The following is a 25,324-nucleotide window of genomic DNA, read 5'->3' as shown; positions in this document are numbered from 1 at the left end:
AGAAAGGATCCTCTTCGCACCTCCTCTCCGTCGATTTTCCACCGGGCATTGTGGCGGGTTTCGCCTTCCTCGGCGAATAATTGTAGGGGAAAATGTTGAGTGCAGTTAAAGCTGAAGCAAGGCCGGGCATGTGGTGCATGCCTGTAATCCCAGCGACTCAGGAGTTGAGGCAGGAGGAACCCTCTTCCTCCTTTCCTCCCTTCCATCACCCCAGGCTGGGGCTACCGTTCTCCCGCTCTTTCTGGGGAGGCCGCAGAAGCCCGCCCTCTCGCTGCCCACGGCCCTCGCACCATCCATCCTCCCTTCGCTCCCTCTTCATCTCGGTCCGGCTAAATCCCACGCGTTCTCCCGGTGCCCAATCGCAGGAAACCGCCGGCTCTCGCCCTCACCGTTGCCCCAACCTCTCCTTGCCTCGCCTCCGGGCCTCAAGCACACCACCGCCGCTTTCTCCAGTTCTGGGAGCCGGGAAATCCTGCCCACAGTGTCGGTTCCCAGCTCTCACCTGTCCCTGAGAGAAAGGGGCTCCTATCACAGCCACAGAGTGGACGGACTTCTTCAGGACAGAATGCATTTGCGTCCGAAGAAGACGCGAGAAACTGCCCCTCAAGGACATGATCAGAAGCGCCGGGAAGCCAAGAGAGAAGCGAGTCGGTGCTGCTGGCAGCCTCGAGTGGGGGCCACCGACCGCCGCAGAGCTTACCTATAGGCACCAGCCGGACCGCGCCGCCCCGTGACGTCACCGCCACCTAGGCCCCGCCCCGGCCACACCGCCCGCGCCCCCAACCAGCCCCCGGCACACCTTCCCGCAGGCCCCGCCCACTGCTCCTCCGGTTCTTGGGACACGCCTACGATGACATCATTCCACCCTGGAGCTGGCTGTCCCAACCAGGGACACGCCCCTGCTGCTGACGCCCGGAAGGCTGTATCAAGGGCCGGCCAATAAAAGCCCAGAGACAGACAGGTGTGTCCTTTCATGTGAAGTGGCCCGCCCTCCCCGAGTTCATGAACTCGGTGGAATACACGAACTGACAGTCTCTACGACCTCGCTTTTCCTGCAAATACACGCCCCTCAGTTGCTAACTCTGCCAAGGGTTGGCTGGGCTGCGCCGTCCGGGGTCTGACTGGACCCCACACGATTGGCTACGCTAGACAAAGCCAGCATCCATCTGCTTTCTTCCATCTCGAAGCTCAAAGTCCTGGCATCACCCCACCTTTGGGCATCTACGACTAGAAGATCAGATGTAGATTAAAGCTCTCTGACTCCGGCATGTTAAGATTCACCTACTGTATGGCGAGGTTAGAATTTATCAAGCAATTACCTTCTAGATGTTTTCAATTTGTTGCGTGAATATCGGGAGCACTGGTTATTAAAAACCAAATAAACCAATGTATTCGAACTATTTCTAAAGTTGAGGGACGCTAAAGAGCTGAAAATACTGACTACTTAAAGTTTTAATAGCTAATAACAGTATTTTAGCTATTAAATGACCGACCTAAATTCTAAGAACTTTAACCCTCCGACAATTCTACAAAGAAGGGATTATATATATATTTTTTTTGAGAGAGAGAGAGAATTTTTTAATATTTATTTTTCAGTTTTCGGTGGACACAACATCTTTATTTTTTTTATTTTTATGTGGTGCTGAGGATCGAACCCAGTGCCCCCCCCCCTCATGCCAGGCGAGCGCGTTACCGCTTGAGCCACATCCCCAGCCCCAGAACTATATTTTAAAATATTTTTTGTTGTGTTGATGGACCTTTATTTTGTTTATTTGTTTGTGGTGCTGAGAATTGAATTCAATGTCTAACACATTCTGGGCAACCGCTCTTCCACTGAGCTACAACCCCAGCCCAAGAAGGGACTATTTTAAAGATGAGAAAACAGGATGACAGAAGTAACTATCCCTAAGTTACATAGCTTTTAAGTGGCAGAGCTGACTCCAATTTCAAGTTCTTAATTATGACACTATGGCATACAGGAATCTAAACATTATTGCTTCCAAAGTAAATTTTTACATAAACATCTTAGGCTTATTTCACCTGATGCCGATTTACATAATGCTCTCCAAAGTATTTCAAAAGTTTCTATGGCAACACTGTAACTCCTGCTGTATAAAGCAGGTTATTTTTAGAGGATACTGTATACTTGTCTCCACCTGCTGGTTTAACAAAGTCTTTGTCAAGGTCTTAGCAAAATCAGAATAGAATTACTGTAAGGCAGCAGTTCTCTCTCTCCTTTTCTTTTTCTTTTCTTTCTTTCTTTTTTTTTTTTTTTTTTTTTTTTGGTACTGAGGATTGGACCCAGAGAGGCTTAACCACTGAGCCACATCACTGGTCCCCAAGGTCTTGTTAACTTGCTCAGGGCCTGGCCAACTTGCTGAGACTGGCTATGAACTTGCAATTCTCCTGCTTCAGCCTCCTGAGCCTCTGAAATTATAGGTGTGGGCCAAGGTAGGGGTTCTCTAAGTAAGGTCCCAGTCCAGGAGCATGAACATCATCTGGATACTTGTAGAAATGTCATTTTATTGGGTCCTACCCCAAAATTTACTAAATCAGTAACTGGTGTCAGGGCTTCAGCAACCAGTGTTTTAACAAGCCCTCCCAAAGTGGGTTGCGGGTATGGTCATCGATTTAGTCTCTGTACCTTCACAACTATTTAGTTCATTAGAACTATCTTTTTTAAAAATATACTTTACTAGTAGTTTTTTTTTTTAAGTTGTAGGTGGACACAATGCCTTTATTTATTTATTTATTTATTTTTATGTGGTGCTGAAGATGGAACCCAGTGCCTCACACATGCCAGGCAAGCTCTCCACCACTGAGCTACAACCCTAGCCCCCATTAGAGCTATCTTGGTTCTTTTTTCTTGCCCATCACCACATCCATTTTTTTTTCTTTTTACTGTTTTCTAAAGTTGATACTGGTATGGATTGCCTTGGGCCCTCCTGGGCTTCTGCAAAAACCTCACTATCCTTAATCACCAACCGTGGATCACCAGATTGATCTGTCCAAAAAACTACATGATTCCTACATGTCATTTTCAGTGGTTTTCCACTACCTATAGTTTAATCAGAGGCAAATTACTAGTCACACACTTTTAAGTGAACAGCAGACTAGGTCATATTCTATGGTATGGGCAGAAAGTGTGATACCTTTCACACTTTCTATAACCAAAGGAAGGTTTACAAGAGAGGCCGATCAAGGTCATTTGATCAAGTTTTACTTGAGATGTGAGCCTTCAGAAATGAAGACTGAAGAAAACTGTTATTTAATGTTTAGGTTTGATGAGGAATGGACAGGTATATAGAAATGTGATTGGACAAAAGAGGAATATCTATGGAAATAGGGGGAAACCAGCAAGACTTGTCTGTGTAGCATTCTTTACTCCCAAGTTTGGGGCAGGACACCCCCCCCCCGCCCCGCTAGAAGGAAGGTGTTCAAGGAAGAAGAGAGAGAATAAGTTTTCTGGGTTTTATGGCTTGTTTGGGGGAAAGGAGTTCCAGTCTTTAAGGCCTGCCTTGGGGAAGAGGAACTCAGGTTTCTATAACTCACCTCAGAAGAAAAAATGGGGTCAGGAGACAAGGAGGCAGGAGGGCAGAGAGAAACTTTGCTCTAACACCTCTCCAATGTCCTTTCAGAGTACTCAGCAATCAGAAAGCTGAGCAGGAGGATCCAAGTTCAAGGCCTGCCTCAACAACTTAGTGAGACTGTCTCAAAATAAAAAGGGCAGGGAATACAGCTCAGTGGTAGGGTACCTCTGGGTTCAATCCTGAGTACTAGAAAAAAAAAAAAGTACTCATCCAACCAAAGTGCCATACTTTAGGGTATTATTTCAACACTGTTATACCTTAAAATTCAAATTATTATTTATTACTTAAATGGTTTTTTTTTTCTGTACTGGGGATCAAACCCAGGGCCTCAAGTAAGCTAGGACCTCACTCTGCCACTGAGCTACATACCCAGTCCTTTTTTTTTTTATTTTTTTTAATTTTTTTTTTATTTTTATGTGGTACTGAAGATCGAACCCAGGGCCTCACCCATGCAAGGCAAGTGCTCTACCACTGAGCCACAACCCCAGCCCATCCCCCAGTCCTTTTATTTTATTTTATTTTGAGACAGGGTCTCATTAAGATGCTGAAGCTGGCCTTGAATGTGCAACCTCCTGCCTAAACCTCCCAAGTAACTGGGACGGCAGGCGTGTGCCACCACAGCCAGCTAGATCTGAAATATTTTATAATAAATTTCTAGATCTGCCAAAGGACAAAATTAAAATTTAGTTTAAAGCTTTTAATTGGCTGTATTTCTAATTTGAGGAATAGGCAACAGTTTATTCCACTAAATAGAAGTATTCTGATGGCTTGAACAGAAGTGGCTGGTTTTACAGAGGAAGGATGAAGAAAGCAGAAACAAAAGAATAAGAAATGTATTTATCACTTCAAAGTTACTTTCCTTCTAAGATGGTAACAGGGAGATAGAACAATAGAAAAATAACTGCTTAACATTAGACTACTTTAGGTTACTTCTCTTGTATGCAAGAATTGATAAAGAGGGAACTTCATTATCATGCCAATTGAAACTGGCCTATTTGGAGAAATCTGGCTGTTAGTTCTCTAATCCTAATTTTTCAAAAGCTCAGATAAACAGTTTACTTTGAACTTGGTGACATGGAACTTTAGCATTAGTGACTCCATTTTGATTTTTAGCTTGATCTGTACAGGAGTTGAGTTCAAAACAACAGCCTCCTATAATTTTTATTTAACAAACTCTAAAGTTCAAAATGACTATTCTGCTTTCATTTTTAAGATATGTATTTAATTTTTAACTGAAAGATCAGTTTTTTTAAAATAAAATTCTGGCTGGGTACAGTGGCACATTCCAGTAATCCCAGCAGCTAGGGAGGCTGAGACAGGAGGAACATAAGTTCAAGGCCACCCTCAGAAACATAGTAAGATGATATCTTCAAATAAAAAGTAAAAAGGGCTAGTGATGTAGCTCAGTGGTTAAGCACCCCTGGGTCCAATCCCTGATATAAAAAAAAAAGAAAGAAAGAAAGAAAGAGAAAAAGAAAGAAAGAAAGAAAGAAAGAAAGAAAGAAAGAAAGAAAGAAAGAAAGAAAGAAAGAAAGAAAGAAAAAGAGAAAAGACTAAATTGCAAATTCTCAAAGGTGGCAGAGAGACCATGTCTTGTTTTGATCACCAATCCCTTCCTGAGTACATCACTTGGCACATAGCAGGAACTAGTAAATAATAAAAAGACTGCCAAGTTCTTATAAAGTTCTTAATCATTGTCCTTGGTCTATGGCTCTCATATAATAAATGGGCATCTCAAAGATTTCTTTCTGGACTTTTTTACATATTAAAGGATTGACCAAACCAATCACACCTTTAGAGCCTGTCTTTAATTTTAAAATGTATCCATTCATTCACTCACTGAGCACCTAGTATATGCAACTAATTGTTCTATGCATTATTTATTAATATTTATTTTTTAGTTGTAGTTGAACATACTACCTTTATTTTATTTATTTATTTTTATGTGGTGCTGAGGATCAAACCCAGGGTCTCACACAAGCTAGGCAAACGCTCTACCACTGAGCCACAACCCCATCCCTGTTCTCTGCATTATTGATGGAGAAGTCAAATAATACCTTCTTATTTGCTGTACTGGAATTCTAGTGTGGAATATGATCAAGCAGGTAACTCCAGATGGTAGTAAATGCTACAAAAACAAACAAAAAAAGCAAACAAACAAACAAAAAACACAGAAAAATTTTGGGACAGGAGGTGCTATTTTAGAGAGAAGGTCAAGTAAGGACTCTCCAAGCTGGGCATGGTGGCATGCACCTGTAATCCCAGGGGCTCTGGAGTCTGAGACAGGAAGTTCACAAGTTCAAAGTCAGCCTCAGCAATAGTGAGGCACTAAGCAACTCAGTGAGACCTTGTCTCTAAATAAAATACAAAATAGGGCTGGGGATGTGACTCAGTGGTCGAGTGCCCCTGATTTCAATCCCTGGTACCCATCCACCCCATCCACCTGCCAAAGAAAGAAAGAAAGACCTCTCTAAATTGACATTTGAGCCAGAGACCTGAATGAGGAGAAGCCAGACATAAGATGTTCTAGGAAAAGAGCCTTCTAGGCTAAGGGAACAGCAAGATCAAAAGCCATGCACTGTGGGTCAGAGGAAGAACAAGAATGACAGTGTAGCCTAGGTGTGCAGAGCAAGGCAGGAATTGTAAAAGGAGGCAGATTTGGCAGGAGCCAAATCACAGAGAAAAAAAAATTTTTTTTTACATAAAAGCAGGAGAGTAATTGGTCTGAAGCAGGATTAGGAAATTGGGAAATTTTGGTTCCTTCTTTCTTGTTCTTTCATACTAGGGATAGGGAAAATTAACACAACCCTAGGATAGGGTTAAGGCAAATGCTGTCTATGGTCTGAATGTTTGTGTCCTCTCCAAAATTCATACTTTGAAATCTAACCCTTGAGGGATGATATTAGGAGATGGGTCCTTTCAGGGGTGACTAGATCATGAGATTGGAGCCTTCATAATAGGATGAGTTTCTGTGATATTGTGAAATACAAGCATATTTGGTTTTCTTTCCTGGGTCATGGCTCCTATAACCCTGTAATTTCCTAAGTGGCTACAGCAATAAGAGTAACTTTTGTTAAAATATTTGGCTTTTGTCCTTGGTTCCTGATATAGCTCCAAAACTGTTACCAGACCCAAGTTCCACCTGCTTGTGCTGATACAGGGCAATTAAATCAAGACTCAGGTGTTAAGGCAAGGAAGGAGACTTTATTTGAAAAATCAGCTAGATGGAATCCCAGCAGCTCAAGCAGCTGAGACAGGAGGATTGCAAGTTGAAAGACAGCCTCAGCAACTTAGCAAGGCCCTAAGCAACTTAGTGAGACTCTATCTCAAAATAAAACATTAAAAAAGGGCTGGGAATGTGGTTCAGAGCCCATGAGTTCAATCCCTGATACAAAAAGCAAAAAGCAAATAACAACAACAATAACAACAAAAAACCCACAGCTAGATGAGATGTCATAAGCTCATCTTTCCAGAAATCAGAATGATTGAATGATTTAGGGGTAATTTTCCATTGACAGATGTTCCCAGACTGGTGGGGAGAGGTGGGCTAGATGATTCATATCTGATTTTTATCCCTTAGACCTGAGTTGCATTTCAGTTCTGCAAATCTTGAGAACAAGATCTTTATTTCCTCTAGTTATTCTTGTCACTGATTAGTTTTCCCAGTAGTAGTTACATATTACACAAAGGACAAGCTAGAGGGTGTAGGTGCCCCGAGGCCCTCTTGCTGTCTGTCAAACTCACTATAATGAACAAAAACAAAACAAAACAAACAAACAAAAATCCTTAATGCTAGGCTTCAATTCCCCACTGTCAGATAGCCATTCAGTCTTGTTGGATTTGGGTTTATGCCTTAGATCTGGCTATGTACTACTGAATGGAGGCCTCATAAAGGGAAATGGAATGGAACAAATTGACTTTATGGGACTTAAATGCTGGTAGCTGTTTGGTGGAGAAAGTTTTCTGTTTTAGTTATAAAATACTTTCACACAGACAGTGTGAGATCATTTGAATGATCCTAAGCACAGTTACACAGATCATGGAATCACATCCCAGGTGGTCTTGCTAGCAAGCACTTGGGCTACTTCTCACAGTAGCTATCAGAAGTTATCACAAGTGTTTCTGTTTAACTCCAGACATTTTGCTAATAATGAGTATTCACTCTCTTTGGTAAAATAAACCCTAACATGAATGGTACTCATTGGTATAGACTTCATTTTTAAGACTTATAAGTATTTCTCAAATAAATATACATATTATATATGTGATTACCTCTCCCATCTCCCATTACATTAAGGTTTCCTTGAAACTGTATGAAATTATTGTTACTTTATTCACCCACAGTTGTGATACACTTCAATCTGTTCTCCTAAACTTCACTTTAAAAAAAAAAATTTCTATACTCATTCCCAGATAAGTGGTCCTAACTAGTAGACCCTTTCATCCAATTTAATCAAAATATAAAGACCAAACTTTAAATTGAAAGATGATAGCTTATTTATATTTAGGTTATTTGGATCAGTTTGCAAGTAAATATAAAACATTTGCAGAACAATTTCTTGGACTTTTAAAAATTCTCACAGAAACACACTATATAATTTTTTTCATGTCTCTCATAAATAATAGCCCCATTTTAACTATGTTGTTTAGCTTTGAGTTGATACCTGAGGATACCTAGATTTCAGTATCAAAACCTGGCAATGGTTTAAAATCCAGAATGAAGCATTATTTTTGCACAAATTAGGATAACCACATAAAACAAATCCAAAAAGGGCTGGGATTGTGGCTCATCGGTAGAGCGCTCGCCCCAGCATGGGCGGGGCCCTGGGTCGATCCTCTGCACCACATAAAAATAAATGAATGGAATAAAAGTATTGTGTCCAACTACAACTAAAAAAAATAAATATTAAAAAAAAAACAAATCCAAAACATACTTTTATGGGGATCAAAGCTTAAAGTTATTTATCACTCAGTTTTTGGAGGCAAATGGGTACAGAGATTCATGCAATGGAAATTTGGACCTAGAAAAAGCAAATTTTGTATGCTATTAATTTTTTGCACCTTCTTCCTGGTGGGCAGTTTTGGTGCCATTGTCAATATTGTGAATTCCGCCTCAGTGCCAGCACTTGTTTAGTTGTTACCATGGCATAGCATAATGTCATTGGTGCCCTTGTGAAAAGTTCCCAGTCCGGTTGTTCCAGTGGTTGATCTACCAGATCAGGTCAGCTGTCATGTACTACACAATTTTTATACAATTATGGTTTAAAGCAGTAGTCACCTGAAGTTTATAGTAGCCTGATACTTTCCCATTCTTTTAATAATTGGCCAATAGGTATTCTTCTGCTCTAAAAGAAGAGCCTGGTAGTATGATCCAGGGTGAATTTTTCAGCATCAAGTAAAATGTTACAAGTGGCTCTTAAGACAGGGGCTATCCTTTTACAGTTTGTTCTAGCTGTGTGAATGAATTAATAAGCAATTGGTTGGGGAGCATCCCCGAGCATCTTGGGCAAGACTCTGATCCCACTGCCTCCTCTCTCATCCTGCTGACAAGCCATGAGCCCATTTTAAAGGATTAAAACCTACAAGGTTTAGGGATTGAAATCTGGCAAAACATAGGAACACCTAGAGAACCCCAAAATTGTTGTTTAGTGGTGGGATTTTAGGACAGCAATAACCTTTTTCTTATTGGCAACAAATTTCTTAGGTTCTTCTGAAGAAAACTAAGGTAAGCTACTTCTTGCAAATTTGAGCCTTTCTTTTCTTTCTTTCTTTCTTCCTTCCTTTATTCTTCTTCTTCTTCTTCTTTTTTTTTTTTTTTTTTTGTAAGATCTTACATCTGCTCTTAGCCATGGTGTTTTTCAGGCTTTGCTGACAGGTGGGGCTTGTTAATTGTAGATCATCTAAATTGTAATAACAACTCTTCCTTTAGTTTTAGCTGACTTGGCTCTGCCCAATCTCTTTAAAAAAAAAAAAAAACTGGGAGAGTTTCTGCGAGTTCTTTCCAGGTTCTGTTTGTCAATACAAAGTGCCTTCAGAGTCAAGTTCCCTTCCTGACAGGTGATAAGGGAGTCTGGTTTTGTCTCCAGCATTCCCCAAATGCTGACCAACATTCAACTAAAAAGTTGATGAGTTTATTCCCCACTGTCAGTTGCACCCAGGGATCTTATGCAGAAATGAGTCCCTGTAAGGAAAGAACCCAATGAAGGAAATAAAGAGATAGGAGAGGTAGCTCTACTGTAACAGGCTTATTTGGGACAATCCTGCAGGGGTGGGGGTGGGGGTCCCAGCAGAGGCTGGAACCATCTTCCCCTTATAGCCTAGGAAAGTTATAGGGGAGTGAGGAAGTGGGGGAATTTTTGCAGTTTGGCTATTGCAGGGGGTTGCCAGGGAAGGTCCTTATAGCCATCACCTTCATTCTTTATGGTGGTTTCTAGTCCATGTCAAACAAGGTGTTCCTCAAATTTTAGTCCCAGTAAAGCAAGCAAGAAGGACACCTCACCGTCTGCTGCTTTAGTCCCAGATGACAATTCCCTTTCTTGTGTAATGATGGAGTATTGTCTGGAATTTAGATCAGGCTGAGTCAGAGTAAATGTGGGGTGAATTTTTTTTTTTTTTTTTGGTACCAGGGATTGAACCCAGGGGTTCTTAACCACTGAGTCACAGCCCTTTTTTATTATTTAATTTTTTTTTAGTTGTAGATGAACACAACACCTGTATTTTATTTATTTATTTTTATGTGGTGCTTGTGATTTAACCTAGTGCCTCACACATACTAGGTAAGTGCTGTACCACTGAGCCACACCCCAGCCCCCCCAGCCCTTTTTTGTATTTTATTTACAGACAGGATCTTGATAAGTTGCTTAGGTCCTCACTAAACTTCTGAGGCTGGCTTTGAATTTGCAATCCTCCTACCTCAGCCTCCTGAGTTGCTTGGATTATAGGTATGTGCCACTGTGCCCGGTGTGGGGTGACTCTACTTCTAAGAAGGAGGATATGTTTCAACATGGCACTGCCTATATCAAGTTCTCCCTAAAAGCCTCAATTCCCCTGGGTCCCTTCAGTATTGTCCTGCTTTACAATATGAGAAGACTGATACCTTCCCACTCTTACAGGTAGTGTTTTGTTTGTTTTTATAGAACCTGCATTTTATTTAATGAAATGGTCTTCTGAAGCATAGTATATATAGTCTTAGATTGTCTAACAATGGGGACATGTTAGGTAATTTTTGTGACCAGAGAAGGGTCTGAGGAGTTCTTAGGGGGAACTCAACTCAGGACCAGTGGGGTTCTTAGCATTCATGACAGAAAAGAATTTCAGCATGAGCCAGACACAGGCACAGGCAAAGTTTTATTTAAGAAGGTAGATACACATTCAAGGGAGAATGTGGGCTGTCTCAAGTGTGAGAAGCAGCCCTGACTTGGGCTAAGAGTCCAATATTTAAAGGAGGGCTGTATCAGGTACAGGACCAGGGGCAGATCCAGGGTAGAGCTGCATAATTTCACACCAGTTCTTCTGTACTTGGCGTGTTTCCCTCATTTTACAAGGGTGTGGGGCAAGGGCATGTTGCTCAAGATTTACGACTGTGCTTTCTGCATATCAATGTCTATCAGTGTTGTCTTTAAGATTCAGCTTTTCTCTCTCTTTATCCTAAATCTCTATCTCAATTTCATCATTGTGTATCATGGAGTATCCAGAACCAGGTTGACTATCTTGTTACTAGGCAATAAAATCTTGTGGTACCACTGTTGTGTTTGTGGTCTATCATTGACCAAAAATTTAATTATGTGGTGTATGACTATATACATACAGAGAAATAATTTTTGCTGAAGCAGCAGAAAGTGAGGTGTCCTTCTTGCTTGCTTTACACACACTGGGTTTCAAAGTCACACCTGCCTAGATTAACTAGTTGATCTGCAGCCATCCATTGCATTTAATGCCCACATACCATGGACTGCCCATGCTGTGCAGTTGGGTCCCAATGAAAGGGTCAGGGTCCTCCTAAGATATTACTGACATCTCTCAGAGGAGCAAGGCTTCCATTGGTCCCCATGTTTACCCCTACCAAAGCTCTGTGAATCCTTTTCCAGTTTCCTGCTTTTTGGGTCAAAGCATGCTCTCCTGGATGTGTTGCTTCTTGTGTAAGTTTGTGCTAGAGCTTGATCAAAGTTCCACAACAGGTAATGTCTTTTTTTTTTTTTTTTACTCTTAACAACTGAGCCACACCCCCAGTTCCTTTTATATTTTATTTTGAGACAGGGTCTCTTAAGTTGCTTAGGCCCTCACTAAGTTGCTGAGGCTGGCTTTGAACATTTGATTCTCCTGCCTCAGCCTCTGGAACAATTAGGATTACAGGTGGGCACCACCCTGCCGGGCAACAGGTAGTATCTTTTACATACAGCAGTATTAAATGCTTTTCAGTTCTCTACATCTAAAGAACAAAGATCATTATGTTACTAAAAGCTTGATCCTTGTCCCTAATGCCAATCTGTAACAGTGGTTCACCTTATGCTTTGAATATAGCCCTTGGGGCTTGCCACGGCAACTTACTTTTATGACAGATATACTTCTTTCTCTTTCTCTTCCCCCCTCAGTAGCAGAGGAAACAGGATTACCTACTCCATCATAGGCAGATTTATCTGTCCTTGAGTACACACCCACCATAGGAACAAAGTAATCCAGACTTTGGGTCCCAATGGTACCAGAAGCTCTCCAAAATTACTATCTCCCAAATTAACAACTGAATTACAACTCCAACAGAGAACACGTGCAATATAGCCTTTGAGTCATCTCTTTATAAGCCCCCTGTTCCTATTGATGGGCAGAATCAGAGCCTTTGGGACAGAAGTCTCCTCTTTTTCTCCTTTGCTAGCAAGGCAGTAAACCTTCTTTTTCCTTTTTCTCAAAACCATGTCCTTATTATTGAATTGGCATAAGGGACAAGGAAGAAATTTTGGTAACAAATTTGGTAACCCAGATGGGACCCAAGATCAGCCCCTGCTCAGGCTTGGCTTTCCGAGCAGCCCCACTTTCATGCTGAGGATGCAGGGTGACTGGAGATCTTGAGAGCCAACTCTGGGAGAGTTAGGAGATGGGTGAGTTTTCAGGTGAGTTTGCCTCAGATTGAACCAGGGGAGCTAGTCATGTGAGTAAAGGGAGGGATGGAGGAACCATCCTAACAGCTGCTGAAGCTCCTTTTGCTTTGAGTTATTCCCACCTCCTCTCCCTGAATGTTACAGATTGCTCCAAGTGGTCCACTTTGAGAAAAAGGAAACCAAACTCAGTAAAGTTGCTAAGTCCTTGGCCGTCTGGTAACTTCCCCAGTGTGCATGCTGAGACCCTTGATTCCACATATCTGGTTCCTCTTCATGGGACTATCTGGTCCCTTTTTGTGTGGATATCCGTGGTGCCACTGGTTAAGCGGGACTTGAGAACCTAGGGATATTTACTCATTTCTGGTCTGTTCTAGGTTGTCATTTGTTTATTGGCTTTGGGTTCAGGAATTCCTTCTGGTTGTCAGTCTGTGTTTTTGTTTGAATCTGTTATTTTCCCTTTTTAAGACATGGGAAATACCACATTGACCTTATAGGTAGTCTCTTGGGAAAGATCTTGGCTGGTCTGTTTTAAAGGTTTCTTTCTGTTGGCCATGGTTTTGAGGCTCCTCTCTGGTTGTCTGTTTCTATTCTTTTTTGTACAATCTTGCAATTGGTCTGTCAGAGGTAAAATAAGTTGAAGGGCCACCTACAGGTATAAGCCTTTCTAAGAGAAAGACGTTTTATCCTAATACAGTCTGGCCTTTGAATGTTTTTTCTGGATTATTATACAATCTTGCAGTTGAAGTTTGTCAGGGGTAAAGTATATGGAAGAGATTCTGTACATACAGGCATTTATTCAGTTGCATGACTAGGTGTCTGAACAGTCAGGAACTAAGTTGAAGTTGCCAAAAGGCACTGCTTCTTGTGTGCAAGGATAGCAGGACATCAGAAGAAAGGGTTAAAAAAGATTTAAATCCTTTTATCCCAGTTTTGACACTGCCAGCATTGTTTCTCAGCCTGGTCCCAGACAGCTACAGATCATCTCATGTAGGAAAAAAATCCCAGAAAAGCTACCTGGGCTATAGAAAAGAACACTTGGCCTCTGCCCTGCCTCCTAGCCCCTTTTACCCCGGAAGATTGGAGTCTGCTGGCTATAAAATATATTTCCATACCTATAACTTTCTCTTCTTTTCTAGTTTCAGACCCCTTCTTAAATTCATATTCTGAAACAATCCTTATTAATGTTATCAGTGCATTTAATTTACACAATAAATTTCATCCCAGAACTGTATCTAGTGGAGCCTTGTGTATTATGTAAAAGTTTATAAAACAAAAGTTTATCTAGGCAAGGTAACCAATAAGTGCTCTCTAGCAAGGTTAGTTTATGACCTGGAGACAGGAACAGTCTTTTTAAGATCTATTAAGATCTATTTTAAGATCTGCCAAACACCTCGTTTGGCTAGGGGGGGATATCTATCACCGGGGCAAAGCAATCCTTGTTATAACAGTATCCCATCAAACTAAATGCCCGAGGAGATGACTGGCAGGATAAACAACTGCACCCAGAAAAGCAAAAACAGAAACCAAGGACATCAGTGTTTTATTGGAAGCCTTTGCACACCAATCGCTTGAGTGACACCCGGGAGAAAGAAGATTAAGGAACAGGTTTTTTTTTATATGCTGGATTGTCTAACCCTCTCCTGGAATGAAATTTTTTGTGTAAATTAAATGCACTGATAACATTAATAAGGATTGTTTCAGAATATGAATTTAAGAAGGGGTCTGAAACTAGAAAAAATAAGAGAAAGTTATAGGTATGGAAATATATTTTAGCATGGAAAAGTAGATGATAAAATAAATGTTTCTAGGTGAGAAAATATTTTGTCAAGTAAAGTAATATTCTTGTGCTAATGTCCAAGATGAAAGAGAGGACAAAACTAAGGATGTGAATGTCTAAGTAAGTTGCAGAAAGTTTGTGGAAGGTAAATCTCAAAAGGTTGGGTATGTGATTAAAGGGGCTGTAATTAGCACAAAGTTTTTCAAATTTTAATGTACTGATATGAAGCAAAATCTGAAACATTGATCTGCTCTTATCTATCAAGATAATTTTCTTGTTTCCATTAGGTTTTATTACTTAGGGAAACTAAATCTTAAAGAAATTAGGATTTGTTCCTTTCCTGTTTTAAAGTCTTAAAATGATTACTTTGTAACTGGATAAATAAACAACTATTACTTTAGGTTATAACAATATAGTTAACACCCTAAATATATGTATATCAGAACTGTATCTAGCTGAGCCTTGTGTAAGTATTATGTAAAAGTTTATAAAACAAAAGTTTATCTAGGCAAGGTAACCAATAAGTGCTCTCTTTTATACATTGTATCTGACATAGAAGGGCCACACTTTCATTTGAAGATCTGTCTTTCATCTGTTTGCTTTGACTAAGTCAAATTCTGATCATTAGCACTGTTTCCTAAATGTATAAGAGATTTAAGGGTATCCTTTGATTTTTGCTAGTACTACTAATCCATGGAGACCTGTGATTATTGTTACAGTACACTATAAATTCTAAATTGTACTTTAGAAGTCAAGCTTGTTAAATGTAAAGCTTAGGAGGGTACTTTATCAGTTTGATGTTCTCCAAACTAAAATTATCTGAAGCAATGGTCTCCTTCAGATTTATATAGAAATAACAAATTTGGTTGGTATTTATTCATATCATTTGAAGTTTTATAGCTGGATAAATGTAACCTGTTGCCAACAAGTGATATATACAATTTTATGTTATTCTTTACACTGGAATAGGGATTTAAATGTATTTTTGGAAGGTAATAAGGAGGGCCTAATCTGTTTAAAGGTCATACTGTAAAACATCGAAGCATTTTGCCACTTTTTCCACAAAAAGAAAGTTAAAAGCTCTCTTAGCCTTTCTTTGATTCGTGTTTCAGATATAATATTGTATTATGTTATTTGTCAAGAGCCCTGCCTTACCTGAAATAAAGCTCTGCCTCCCACCTTACTCCATGTTAAAATGGCTCCAAAATAGGCTAGACTTGAATTCATTGAAAGTTGTGTTCAAAAGATCAATTTTTGTTGTAAATATTACTGTGATATTAAATGGGATACAATACATAACCAAGTACAGGTTTATGATTATAAAAACCATGTTTCATGGATCATAGCTATTACACAAATTAAATATGTTTTTGCTCTGTTGATTTTATAACTGTTATAAACTTTATAACTATTGCCTGTTAGTGTTTTGTAGAGGTACTGCTTCTAACAAATCAACCTGAGTTAATTTGAGATAATCAGCCATCACCTATAGGACAGATAGGAATAATGCTGACTTCCAGTACTAATATTGACCCCAATTAAAGAAAGAGGTAACTGTAAAATTATAGATTTTGAAGTTGTAACCTGTTACTCCCACTGTAAGACTGGTGGAACTGGCCTGCTGGATGTTTAAAACCCAAAACTTGAAGACCAAAGTCAAGGAAGTAAAAGGGCCAAGAAAAAAAGCAGCCAACATTTTGACTCTTGTCCTCTAAGGAGATCAGGACAAGTCCTTAGAACAGGAAGATAACCAGTGCACATTCTTCAAAGAGGAGGATAATTGGAGAGGGAAATGTCCCTGATGCTTCCAAGAGAAGCCACATGTGGTCAGCAAGACTCTGATCCATACTGGCAGATGGCCCCATTGGTAGAGGAAAGCTTCCAACACTTTCCCAAGAGTGATCTCTGAGGCATCTCAGCTGACTCTTAAGAGTAGCTAGGGGGGCTGGGGTTGTGGCTCAGCGGTAGAGCGCTCGCCTCACACCCTGGGTTCGATCCTCAGCACCACATACAAAAATAAACAAGTGAAATAAAGGTGTTGTGTAAAAAAAAAAAAAAAAGTAGCAGCTAGGAACAAGGTCAGTTTTAATCAACTTGGTCTTAAACACCTGGCAGAAGAGTATAGCCTAAGTGCAGTCCTACATGGACATTTAAAAGTAAATTCAATTTTTTTTGTGAACTGTTCTTTTTATTATTATTATTATTAGTTACACATGACAGAACAATGATCTTGACAATTCATACATTTGAATCAAATGGGGTATAATTTCTTATTTTTCCGATTGTACAGGTTGCAGAAGATGCACACTTGTGTCAGCCCTACCAAAAGTAAGTAAAGCTGGAGGCTATAAAGAAAGGGTTCTTGTGTGGGAGTGCTTAAAAATAATGATCACAAAGGACTAGAGTCACAAGTTTGTCCTGAGTTAATTTGAGCTTGATCTCATAGATCTACAAATCTTCCTAACCTCCTACATTGATAAACTCCATCTGTTTTTCATTAATATGATTATGAGTTAATGTCTTCATGGTTTTCAGAGACTAGCTAAAATAATATTTGCTTTTCTGCTAGTTGTTTACAAAAAAGTAATGATGTGCTGTCTTGTGTATTATTATCTTAACATGATCCCTGACCTATGTGTACATTGTCCAGTCACCTGCCATCTGCCACTGTGGACCTCTGGACTGCTCTGATGCTGAATGTCCTTTACTGTCCATGATAGAGAACAAGGACTTTGGGTTACTTTCCCCACCTACACACTCTTTCAACAGGAAGCGGCTTGTTGTCCCCCATTTTTCCATAGAAATTGACAGTGGAGAAATGTAACAGTGGTCCACTTTATGCTCTGAATACAGCCCTTGCTGTTCTTCCACTGCAACTTAATTTTAAAATGGACATATTTATTTTTCTTCCTTTCTCTCTCCTCTTTCCTTACCTCTCCCCCTTCCTAATCTCAGGAGAAACAAGATTACCTTTCTTCTCCATTCCGGCAAGTACTGAACTTTCAGTAACAAATTTAATGAGGACACAGTTTTGAGAAAAAGGAAAAATAAGTTTTATTTCTTTTTAGCAAAGAAGAAACATATGGGACTCCTGTCCCAGAGGTTGGGATTCTGCCCATCCAGGGATCAGGGGACTTTTTTTTTTTTAAATCAATATCTTTATAGTATTTTATGTGGTGCTGAGAATTAAACCCAATGCCTCATGCGTGCTAGGCGAGCGCTCTAAGGCTGAGCCACAACCCTAGTCTGGTCAGGGGGCTTTTAAAGAGGTGATGATTCAAAGTCTACATTCCACACGTTCTCTGTCAGAATTATAATTCACATGTTAATTTTTGGAGTTAGTAATTTCTGAGATCTTCTGGTACCATTCCCAAAGTGTGAATTTCTTTGTTCCTAAAACAGGTTTGTCCTCAAGGACAGATAAATCTGCCCAAAATGGAAAAGATAATCCTTTTCCCTGAGATTAGGGAGGGGGAGAGATTAGGGAAGAGGAGGGAGAAAGGAAGAGAAAGAAACATGTTCATTTTAAAAATAAGTCACAGTGGCAGAGCAGCAAGGCCTATGTTCAAAACATAAAGTGGACCACTGTTACAATTAAATAATTGTATTTACAATTGTATTTACAATTAAATAATCAACCTATTTTTGTCCCAGATTAGTTTGATTACTTGCAGTTACATATTACACAAAGGACAGGCTGGAGGTGGTAGCTTGCCTTCTTGATGATTCCCAAACTCACCTAAATGAATGTAATGAAGAAAATATCCTTGAGCTGAGGTTGTGGCTCAATGGTGGAGCACTTGCCCAGCATGTATGAAGTACTGGGTTTGATCCTCAGCACCACATAAAAATAAATAAAATAAAGGTATTGGGTTTATCTACAACAACAATAAAAATTCTTAATGGTGTTCTGGCTTTAGAACACCTCCAGAGTGATAAAAGTGAAAGATAGACCTTTGTTATTTATAACAACCCCCTTTTACTACACCCAGCTAATGAAGTGATTTTCAGTAAGTCCCTGGTGCTCAGAATGTTTTAACTCCAAACCACACCTCCCTCTTCAGGGAAGGGAAAGGGGCTAAAGGGGATGAAGGTTGTGTTGCTCACTAATGACCAATAATTTTTTTGGTAGTGGTGATTGAATCCAGGAGTGCTTTACTGCTGAGATACAGCCTAGTCCTTTCTATTTTGAGATAATGTCTCACTAAATTGCTGACCAATGATTAGCAACTTAATTGTGAAGTTTATACGATGAAGACTCTTAGAACCTCCGAAAAGAATGACTTCAGGGTGCTTTCAGAGGGTGAATAATGTCAGAAAAGAAGCAAACAAAGGAAATAGAGAGGAGAAGTGGCTCAACAGTAGTAGCCGGCAGGTTTGTTTGGGACAAACCTGCAGAGGTGGGCTCTTGTGGTGTGACCAGCACTCCACCACGGTAATTACCTGCTCAGGAGGTATGAGCTGCCTGGGAAGTAAAAAATCTGAAATAATTAGTAAGAAATAAAGACCGAGCCAGAAATTAGATAAAAAGGGGAGCGCCTGATAGGTCTTCCAGTCCTGATAGGAGCTGGAACTGAACAACTGAACAAAGGTCCCTGATTCTTTATTTAAGGGTGAGTACATCAAAGGCAAGGATAAGGTTTCAGTGGGAGGAGTCTAGGGTGCTTGCTTCTGGGTGTGGCAAGCGTCTTGCAGTAAACAGGTTGATGGGCATTTTGGCAAGCCACACCCATCGCCAAGAGTCTGTGTGGCTCTGAAGGGTCACCCCATCTTCAATGCTGTACTGAACTTGTGATGGAGCGAGGTAGGAAGTCACGTGAACCAGGCGTTCTCAAATCAGGGTTGCTGCTGGGAGTTCACAATACCACGGTTTTTTGCTTAATGGCTTCAACATGCTCTCAGTTCATGTACAGTTCATGAATGGCTTCCCACAGGGGACCTACTAGGAATGGGAACTGTCTTTCACCTACAGTTTGGGGTAGATATAGCAGATTGAGGGAGGGGGGATTAGGCTGTTGCTAAGGGGTTTTCAGGGAAGGATTCTTGTGGTGTCATCTTCATAAGGAACTAGGTGCTTTAAGGATTTCAGTCTCAGATAACAATTTCCTTTCATCTGATGATGGGGTGTTTGAGGATTCTTCCTATGATGATGAAATAATATCTGGCGGTTTGGGTCAGGCTGAGTCAGAGTGACCTTGAGGTGACTGTGATTCTAAGATGAAGCATATGTTTCAAAATGGTGTTGCCTGTCAAATTCTACCTAACAAGAACATATCCAGCATGCATCTGTAATCCCAGTAACTCAGGAGGCTGAGGCAGAGGATAGCAAGTTTGGGGCCAGCCTCAGCAATTTAGGGAGGCCCTAAGGAACTTAGCAAGACCCTGACTCAAATTAAAAAATAAAAAGGGCTGGGGATATGGTTTAGTGGTTATGCTGTTCAATATCTAGTACCAAATAAAGAATATATCCATTGCCAGAAGGGTGGTACACCCTAACTCCATGTGGATGGAAGCTCCTACACTTGGGACTGTTCCAGATGGTTCTTTGCCCTGTGTGTGTCAATCTGGCTGTTCATTTGCATTGTGAACTTTAAGAAAAGGGAAATCTCCAAAAAGGGTCCCAAGTGACTATTTGGGCCTAAGTTCAAAATGCAGTCTGGTAGTCATTGCCAGCCAGGAGTCACAAACATACAGTGTGTTCTTGACTTTATGGCCCTTGCCCAGGCATGTTCCTGTTCCATTTGCCAAAATAAACAGCCTCAAGGAAGTTTCTTTTGCCACCTGTAAATTTAAATTATTTTAAAAATTTTTTTAGTTGTAAATAGACACAATACCTTTATTTTATTTTTATGTGGCACCCAGTGCTTCACACATGCTAGGCAAGTGCTTTACCTATAAGCTACAATCTCAGTCTTCTTTACTATTTTTCTATTTTGTGGTAATGGGTATCAGACTCAGGGCCTGGTGCATGGTAGGTGAGTGCTCCACCACTGAGCCACATCCCCAGCCTTTGCATTCAAATTTAAATATCAACCAATCAGGAGTAAGGGATTCCTGGCTTGGATACCTCATTTTTGTAGAGGAACAGAGTGGGAAACTGGGCTGGAACATTCTCTGTATAAGCCAGCCCCTATCTTTGTTTCTTGGGAGCACACTTTCGTACTGAAGACAACTTCACTCTGGTTTGCAAATTATTATTTTTTTAAAAAAAATAAGCCTTCCTTTTTTGTCTTAAATTCTGTCCTTGTGAAATTTTGTTGACAGTATCCTTTAAAATATAGCTGGGTATGTTGGTACACACCTGTAGTGAAGATCATTTGAATCCAGGAGTTCAAGACCAGTATGGGCAACATAGCAAAACCCAATTTCAAATAAATAAATAAATAAATAAAATATATATGCACACACACACACACACATATATATATATATGCATATATGTATAAATACATATAACTGTATCCTTTATTTTAAACAAGAGTATTTGTAAAATACTCTAGCAAATTAATCAAACCTGAGTAGATAGTCAAGGTGAGATAGGGATTTATATAGAGAGAAATACCGAATCTTTAAGGCAATGCCCACAAGCCTTTAAGATGCAGAAAGCATAGTTGTAAATCTTGAGCAACATGCCCTTGGCCCATGCCCTTGTGAAATGAGGGAAATATGCAAGTGCAGGAAAAACTGGCACAAAATTGGGCTGCTCCACCCTGGATCCACCTGCTCCTCATACAGCCCTTCTATAAATATTAGACCCCCAGTCCAAGTCAGGACTGCTTCTCACTTTTTTTTTTTTTTTGAACCAGGGATTGAACCCAAGGATGCTTAATCATTGAGTCACTTCCCCAGCCCCCCCTTTTTTTAAAAAAAATATTATATTTAGAGACAGGGTCTTGCTGAGTTGCTTAGGGCCTTGCTAATTTGCTGAGGCTGACTTTGAACTCACGATCAGAGCCATTGGGATTACAGGCGTGTATCACCAAGCCTGGCTGCTTCTCACTCTTGAGACAGTTCACATTCTCCCTTGAATGTGTATTTACCTTCCTAAATAAACCTCTGTCTACGCCTCTGTCTGGCTCATGCTGAAATTCTTTTTCATCATGAATGTTAAGAATCCCGCTGTTGCTGAGTTGAGTTTCCCCTCTCCATGGGAGCTCCTCAGACCTGTCTATGGAAACATCTCTTTTCTTGTGACAGGGAAACTTAGTTTATTGCTGGTCAGTGAAAAGTTTCAGAAGCCCATATCTGAGGCTGATATCTTGGATATCATCAGTACAAAGCCAGCGTCAGCAACTTAGCAAGGCTCTAAGCAACTTAGTGAAACCCTGTCTCAGAATTTAAAAAAATAAAATAAAATAAAAAGGGATAGGGATGTGGTTCAGTAGTTAAGCACCCCTGGTTCAATCCCTGGTAATTAACACACACACACACATACACACACACACACACACACACATATACACACACACACACACACACACACACACACACACACACGACTTTGAAAGGAGCAGAGAAGTCAGATTGGCAAGGGACCCTAGAACCTGAGAAACAAACAGGAGTGCATCCCATGGTTTTTGCTTTTGTCTCACATCTCAGATTGGATGCTGGAGAAGAGAGCAACCCAGAAATGTCAATAGGCACATACACAAATATGCTCTAAGGAAAGGCTGCTCTCTTTTGTCAAAAATAAGAAATAGCCAAGCAAGATGGGAAACTTTTAAACAGTAACTAGTCCAGTCAAACACCACAGAAAAAAACCTGGCTCTGCCCTCATTTCTGCCAGCAAAGGCCAAAAGTGAGAAATCTAGACTTGCACTTTCACCAGACAGTAAGGAAGCACCCCACCTTGTCACTGGGGTGCAGCAGGGACTTTCATTCCTGGGAGTGGTAAGGAGCCTCTCCCAGCCCCACCCTACAGTGTCAGTTGAGAACATGTGGGCCCCCCCAACTTCCACTCCACCCAGAGTTTACCAGGTCTGCCCAGCAGGTGTCAGTGGAGGTCAAGTGGGGAGCCTGGATTTCCACCTGGCAGTTAATGCACTGGGATTCCTCTTTTCCCGGTGGGGCATGACAGAGGAGGCCTGATATAACCCAAGATTTATAAGACCCACAGTCACATAGTAAACTAAATGAAAATAACTCATCATTCTAAGAACCAGAAAAATCTCAATTTGAATGAAAAAAGGCAACAGATGCCAATACTGAAATGACATCAATGTGAGAATTCTCTGGCAGGGATTTTTAAATTGCCATCATAAAAACACTTTAACAAGCAATTACAAACATGCTTCAAACAAATGAAAAAAAAAATAAAGTCTCAGCAAAGAAGATACAAAGATCCAAATGGAAAATTTTAAAAAATATTTATATTTTTTGGGCTGGGTTGTATGAAGCTCAGTGGCAGAGCGTTTGCCTGGCATGTGTGAGGCACTGGGTTTGATCCTTAGCACCATGTAAAAATAAATAACGGGCTGGGTTGTGGCTCAGCGGTAGAGTGCTCACCTTGCATGTGCAAGGCCTCAGCACAATAAATAAATAAATAAATATAAAGGTATTGTGTCCAACTACAACTAAAAAATAATTTAAAAAATAAATAAAGGCATTCTGTCCATCTTAAATACAAAAACTTTTAAATATATATATATATTTTTTCTTTCTTATCTGAAATAAGAATCCAATAGGTCCTTTACTACTAAGCTATATCCCCAGTCCTTTTTATTTTGAGACAGGGTCTCACTAAGTTACTGAGGCTGACCTTGAATCTATGATCCTTTTGCCTCAGCCTCCCAAGTTGCTGGCATTTGCCACTGCAGCTAACTCCAAACAGAAATTTAGAATTAAAAAACACAATAAGTAAAATAAAAAATCTCAACCTATGAGCTCAGAGACATAATGCAGAGGACACTGGAAAGATTCATTGAGCTTGAATATAGGATAATAAGAATTATCTAATTTAACCCACAGAGGAAAACAGACTGGGGGGTGAGGCGGAAATGAGGCCTGCATGGTGGTGTTATGCCTGTAATCCCAGCGATTCAGTAGGCCAATGCAGGAGAATCCCAAATTTGAGGCCAGCCTCAGTAACTTGGCGAGGCCCTCAGGAATTCAGTGAGACCATCTCAAACAATAAAGTCCAGGATGTAGTTCAGTGGTAAAAATCTGGTGAAGTTAATGAAGTTAAAGAGTTAATTTTTTAAATGCATAATTAAAATATATAGAATTTCAACAAAAACTAACTGAATTAAAACATAGTTATTAGCTGCGCACAGTGGTACACACCTGAAATTCCAGCAACTCATGAGGCTGAGGCAGGAGGATCCAAGTTCAAAGCTAGACTCAGGAATTTAGCAAGGCCCTAAGCAACTTAGTGAGACCCTGTTTCAAAGTAAAAAATAGAAGGGTTGGGATGTGTGACCCTAGGTTCAACCCCTACCAACACAAAGTGTATATACATACATATATATGTGTGTGTACAGTTATTAAAATATCGTTTTAAATGCTATAGTAATGTTTCTTTTTATTGACACATTAAATAACAAGGTCTAGTGGTGCCTCTAATAATTAGTGTTGTTTTACTCTTCTCCATTTATAATAGTCTTAAATGTTTTCTCTGCATTCATTAAGAGCCACATCAGAGAGTGGCATAATTTTCACTTCAACCGTCAAATATAACATAGGAAACTCAAGAGAAGAAAAGTCTATCGTTGTTTATTCATATTTTTGGTTTTTCACTGTTTCTTCTTGATGTTCCAGGATTCCTTTTTTTTTTTTTTTAATCATTTCCTTCCTGTTTAGAGAGATTCCATTATTCCATTAGCCCTTTTTTTTTTCCAGGTAGATCTGTTGGTGACAAATTTTCTTAGTTTTTCTTCATCTGAGGATGGGTTTATCTCCCCTTCACAATAAGATACCATAAAAAAAATCAAATAAAGGAGGTGGGTGCGATGGCATGCCCCTATAATCCCAGCTACTCAGGAGGCTGAGGTGGGAGGACAGTTTAAGCCCAAAAAGTTTGAGGCTAGCCCGGGCAAGATGGTATTGTAATACCTTATGCATCTCCCACTCCTGCTTTCTTTCCAGCCAGGATTTGTTTGCTTACTCCATGTTCCAAGATAAGATCCGGAGGAGACAACTCCCAGACTCCTTACTAGGTCTTCAACTACCTCCTGGGTCTTATCCCTACCTACCTCCCCAATTTCCAGAATACTTCTGGCATGCTGACCTTTTCATTCCTCCAGTTAAGTCAACCTTGTTTCTGTTTCATAGCTTTGTTTTTCCTGGTCCTTCTTTCAGGGAAATTATTCCTCCAGAGCGGCCTTGGCAGACCAGGGTGAGGCCTCCTCCTTCTAACTCCCGTGTCATCAGAGACCCTTCTTGACTACCTTAATAAAGTCCCCATTCCACCCCTGCCGGTTAGCACATTATTGCCAACATAATTATCTGAAGTTATTTCCATATCGATTCTCCTACAAGAAGCGAAGCTATTTGAGGGCGGAGACCTTGTCAATACCCTCAGCACCTTAAAACTACCTGGCACAAGGGCTGGGGATATAGCTCAGTTGGTAGAGTGCTTACCTTACATGTACAAGGCCCTGAGTTCAATCCCCAGCACCACCACCAAAAAAAAAAAACTACCTGGCACAGCAAGGAATGAGCGGATGAACGCATTCCTGCGGACCCTCTCGTTGGGGCTCACTCTGGCTTATAATGGAAACCAGTCTGTCGAGTGAAAGTACGTTATGATAGGTTTTGATCTGTCCGCAATTGTTGGATCCCTAGGAATTTCTAGAAGGCGACAATTACAGAACAGAATCCCAGCCGAACCAACCCCAACCGGTGAGCAACTGCGGCTGCGCGGAGTT

The 25,324-nt window shown here is 40.5% G+C and overlaps 1 protein-coding gene and 1 long non-coding RNA gene across 5 annotated transcripts in view; one reads left to right on the top strand and one right to left on the bottom strand.

Moving 5' to 3' along the window:
• Arg2 (arginase 2) overlaps window positions 1–694 on the bottom strand; it is a 41,143-nt gene extending 40,449 nt beyond the window's left edge. The window contains exon 1 of one of the 4 annotated variants that reach the window (XM_078050103.1): window positions 503–694. In XM_078050103.1, coding sequence (XP_077906229.1) covers window positions 503–613 — 111 coding nt within the window. In that variant the 5' untranslated portion in view covers window positions 614–694. Of the gene's footprint in view, window positions 1–20; window positions 474–502 lie in introns of those variants that run through there. The other 3 variants (XM_005322817.5, XM_078050102.1, XM_040274823.2) reach the window with 3 other exon arrangements.
• Window positions 77–25,322, top strand: LOC144377821 (uncharacterized). The gene is made up of 3 exons (XR_013438994.1): window positions 77–1,296; window positions 16,750–16,787; window positions 25,242–25,322. It is a non-coding gene; the product is annotated as an uncharacterized LOC144377821 (long non-coding RNA).
• Window positions 25,323–25,324: the final 2 nt, after the last annotated feature.

This window comes from Ictidomys tridecemlineatus, chromosome 5, assembly GCF_052094955.1.
Source record: "Ictidomys tridecemlineatus isolate mIctTri1 chromosome 5, mIctTri1.hap1, whole genome shotgun sequence".
NCBI classification, from domain to species: Eukaryota; Metazoa; Chordata; class Mammalia; order Rodentia; family Sciuridae; genus Ictidomys; species Ictidomys tridecemlineatus.
The sequence above is the reverse complement of the archived record's forward strand: the minus strand, read 5'-3'. Positions and strand labels throughout refer to the sequence as shown.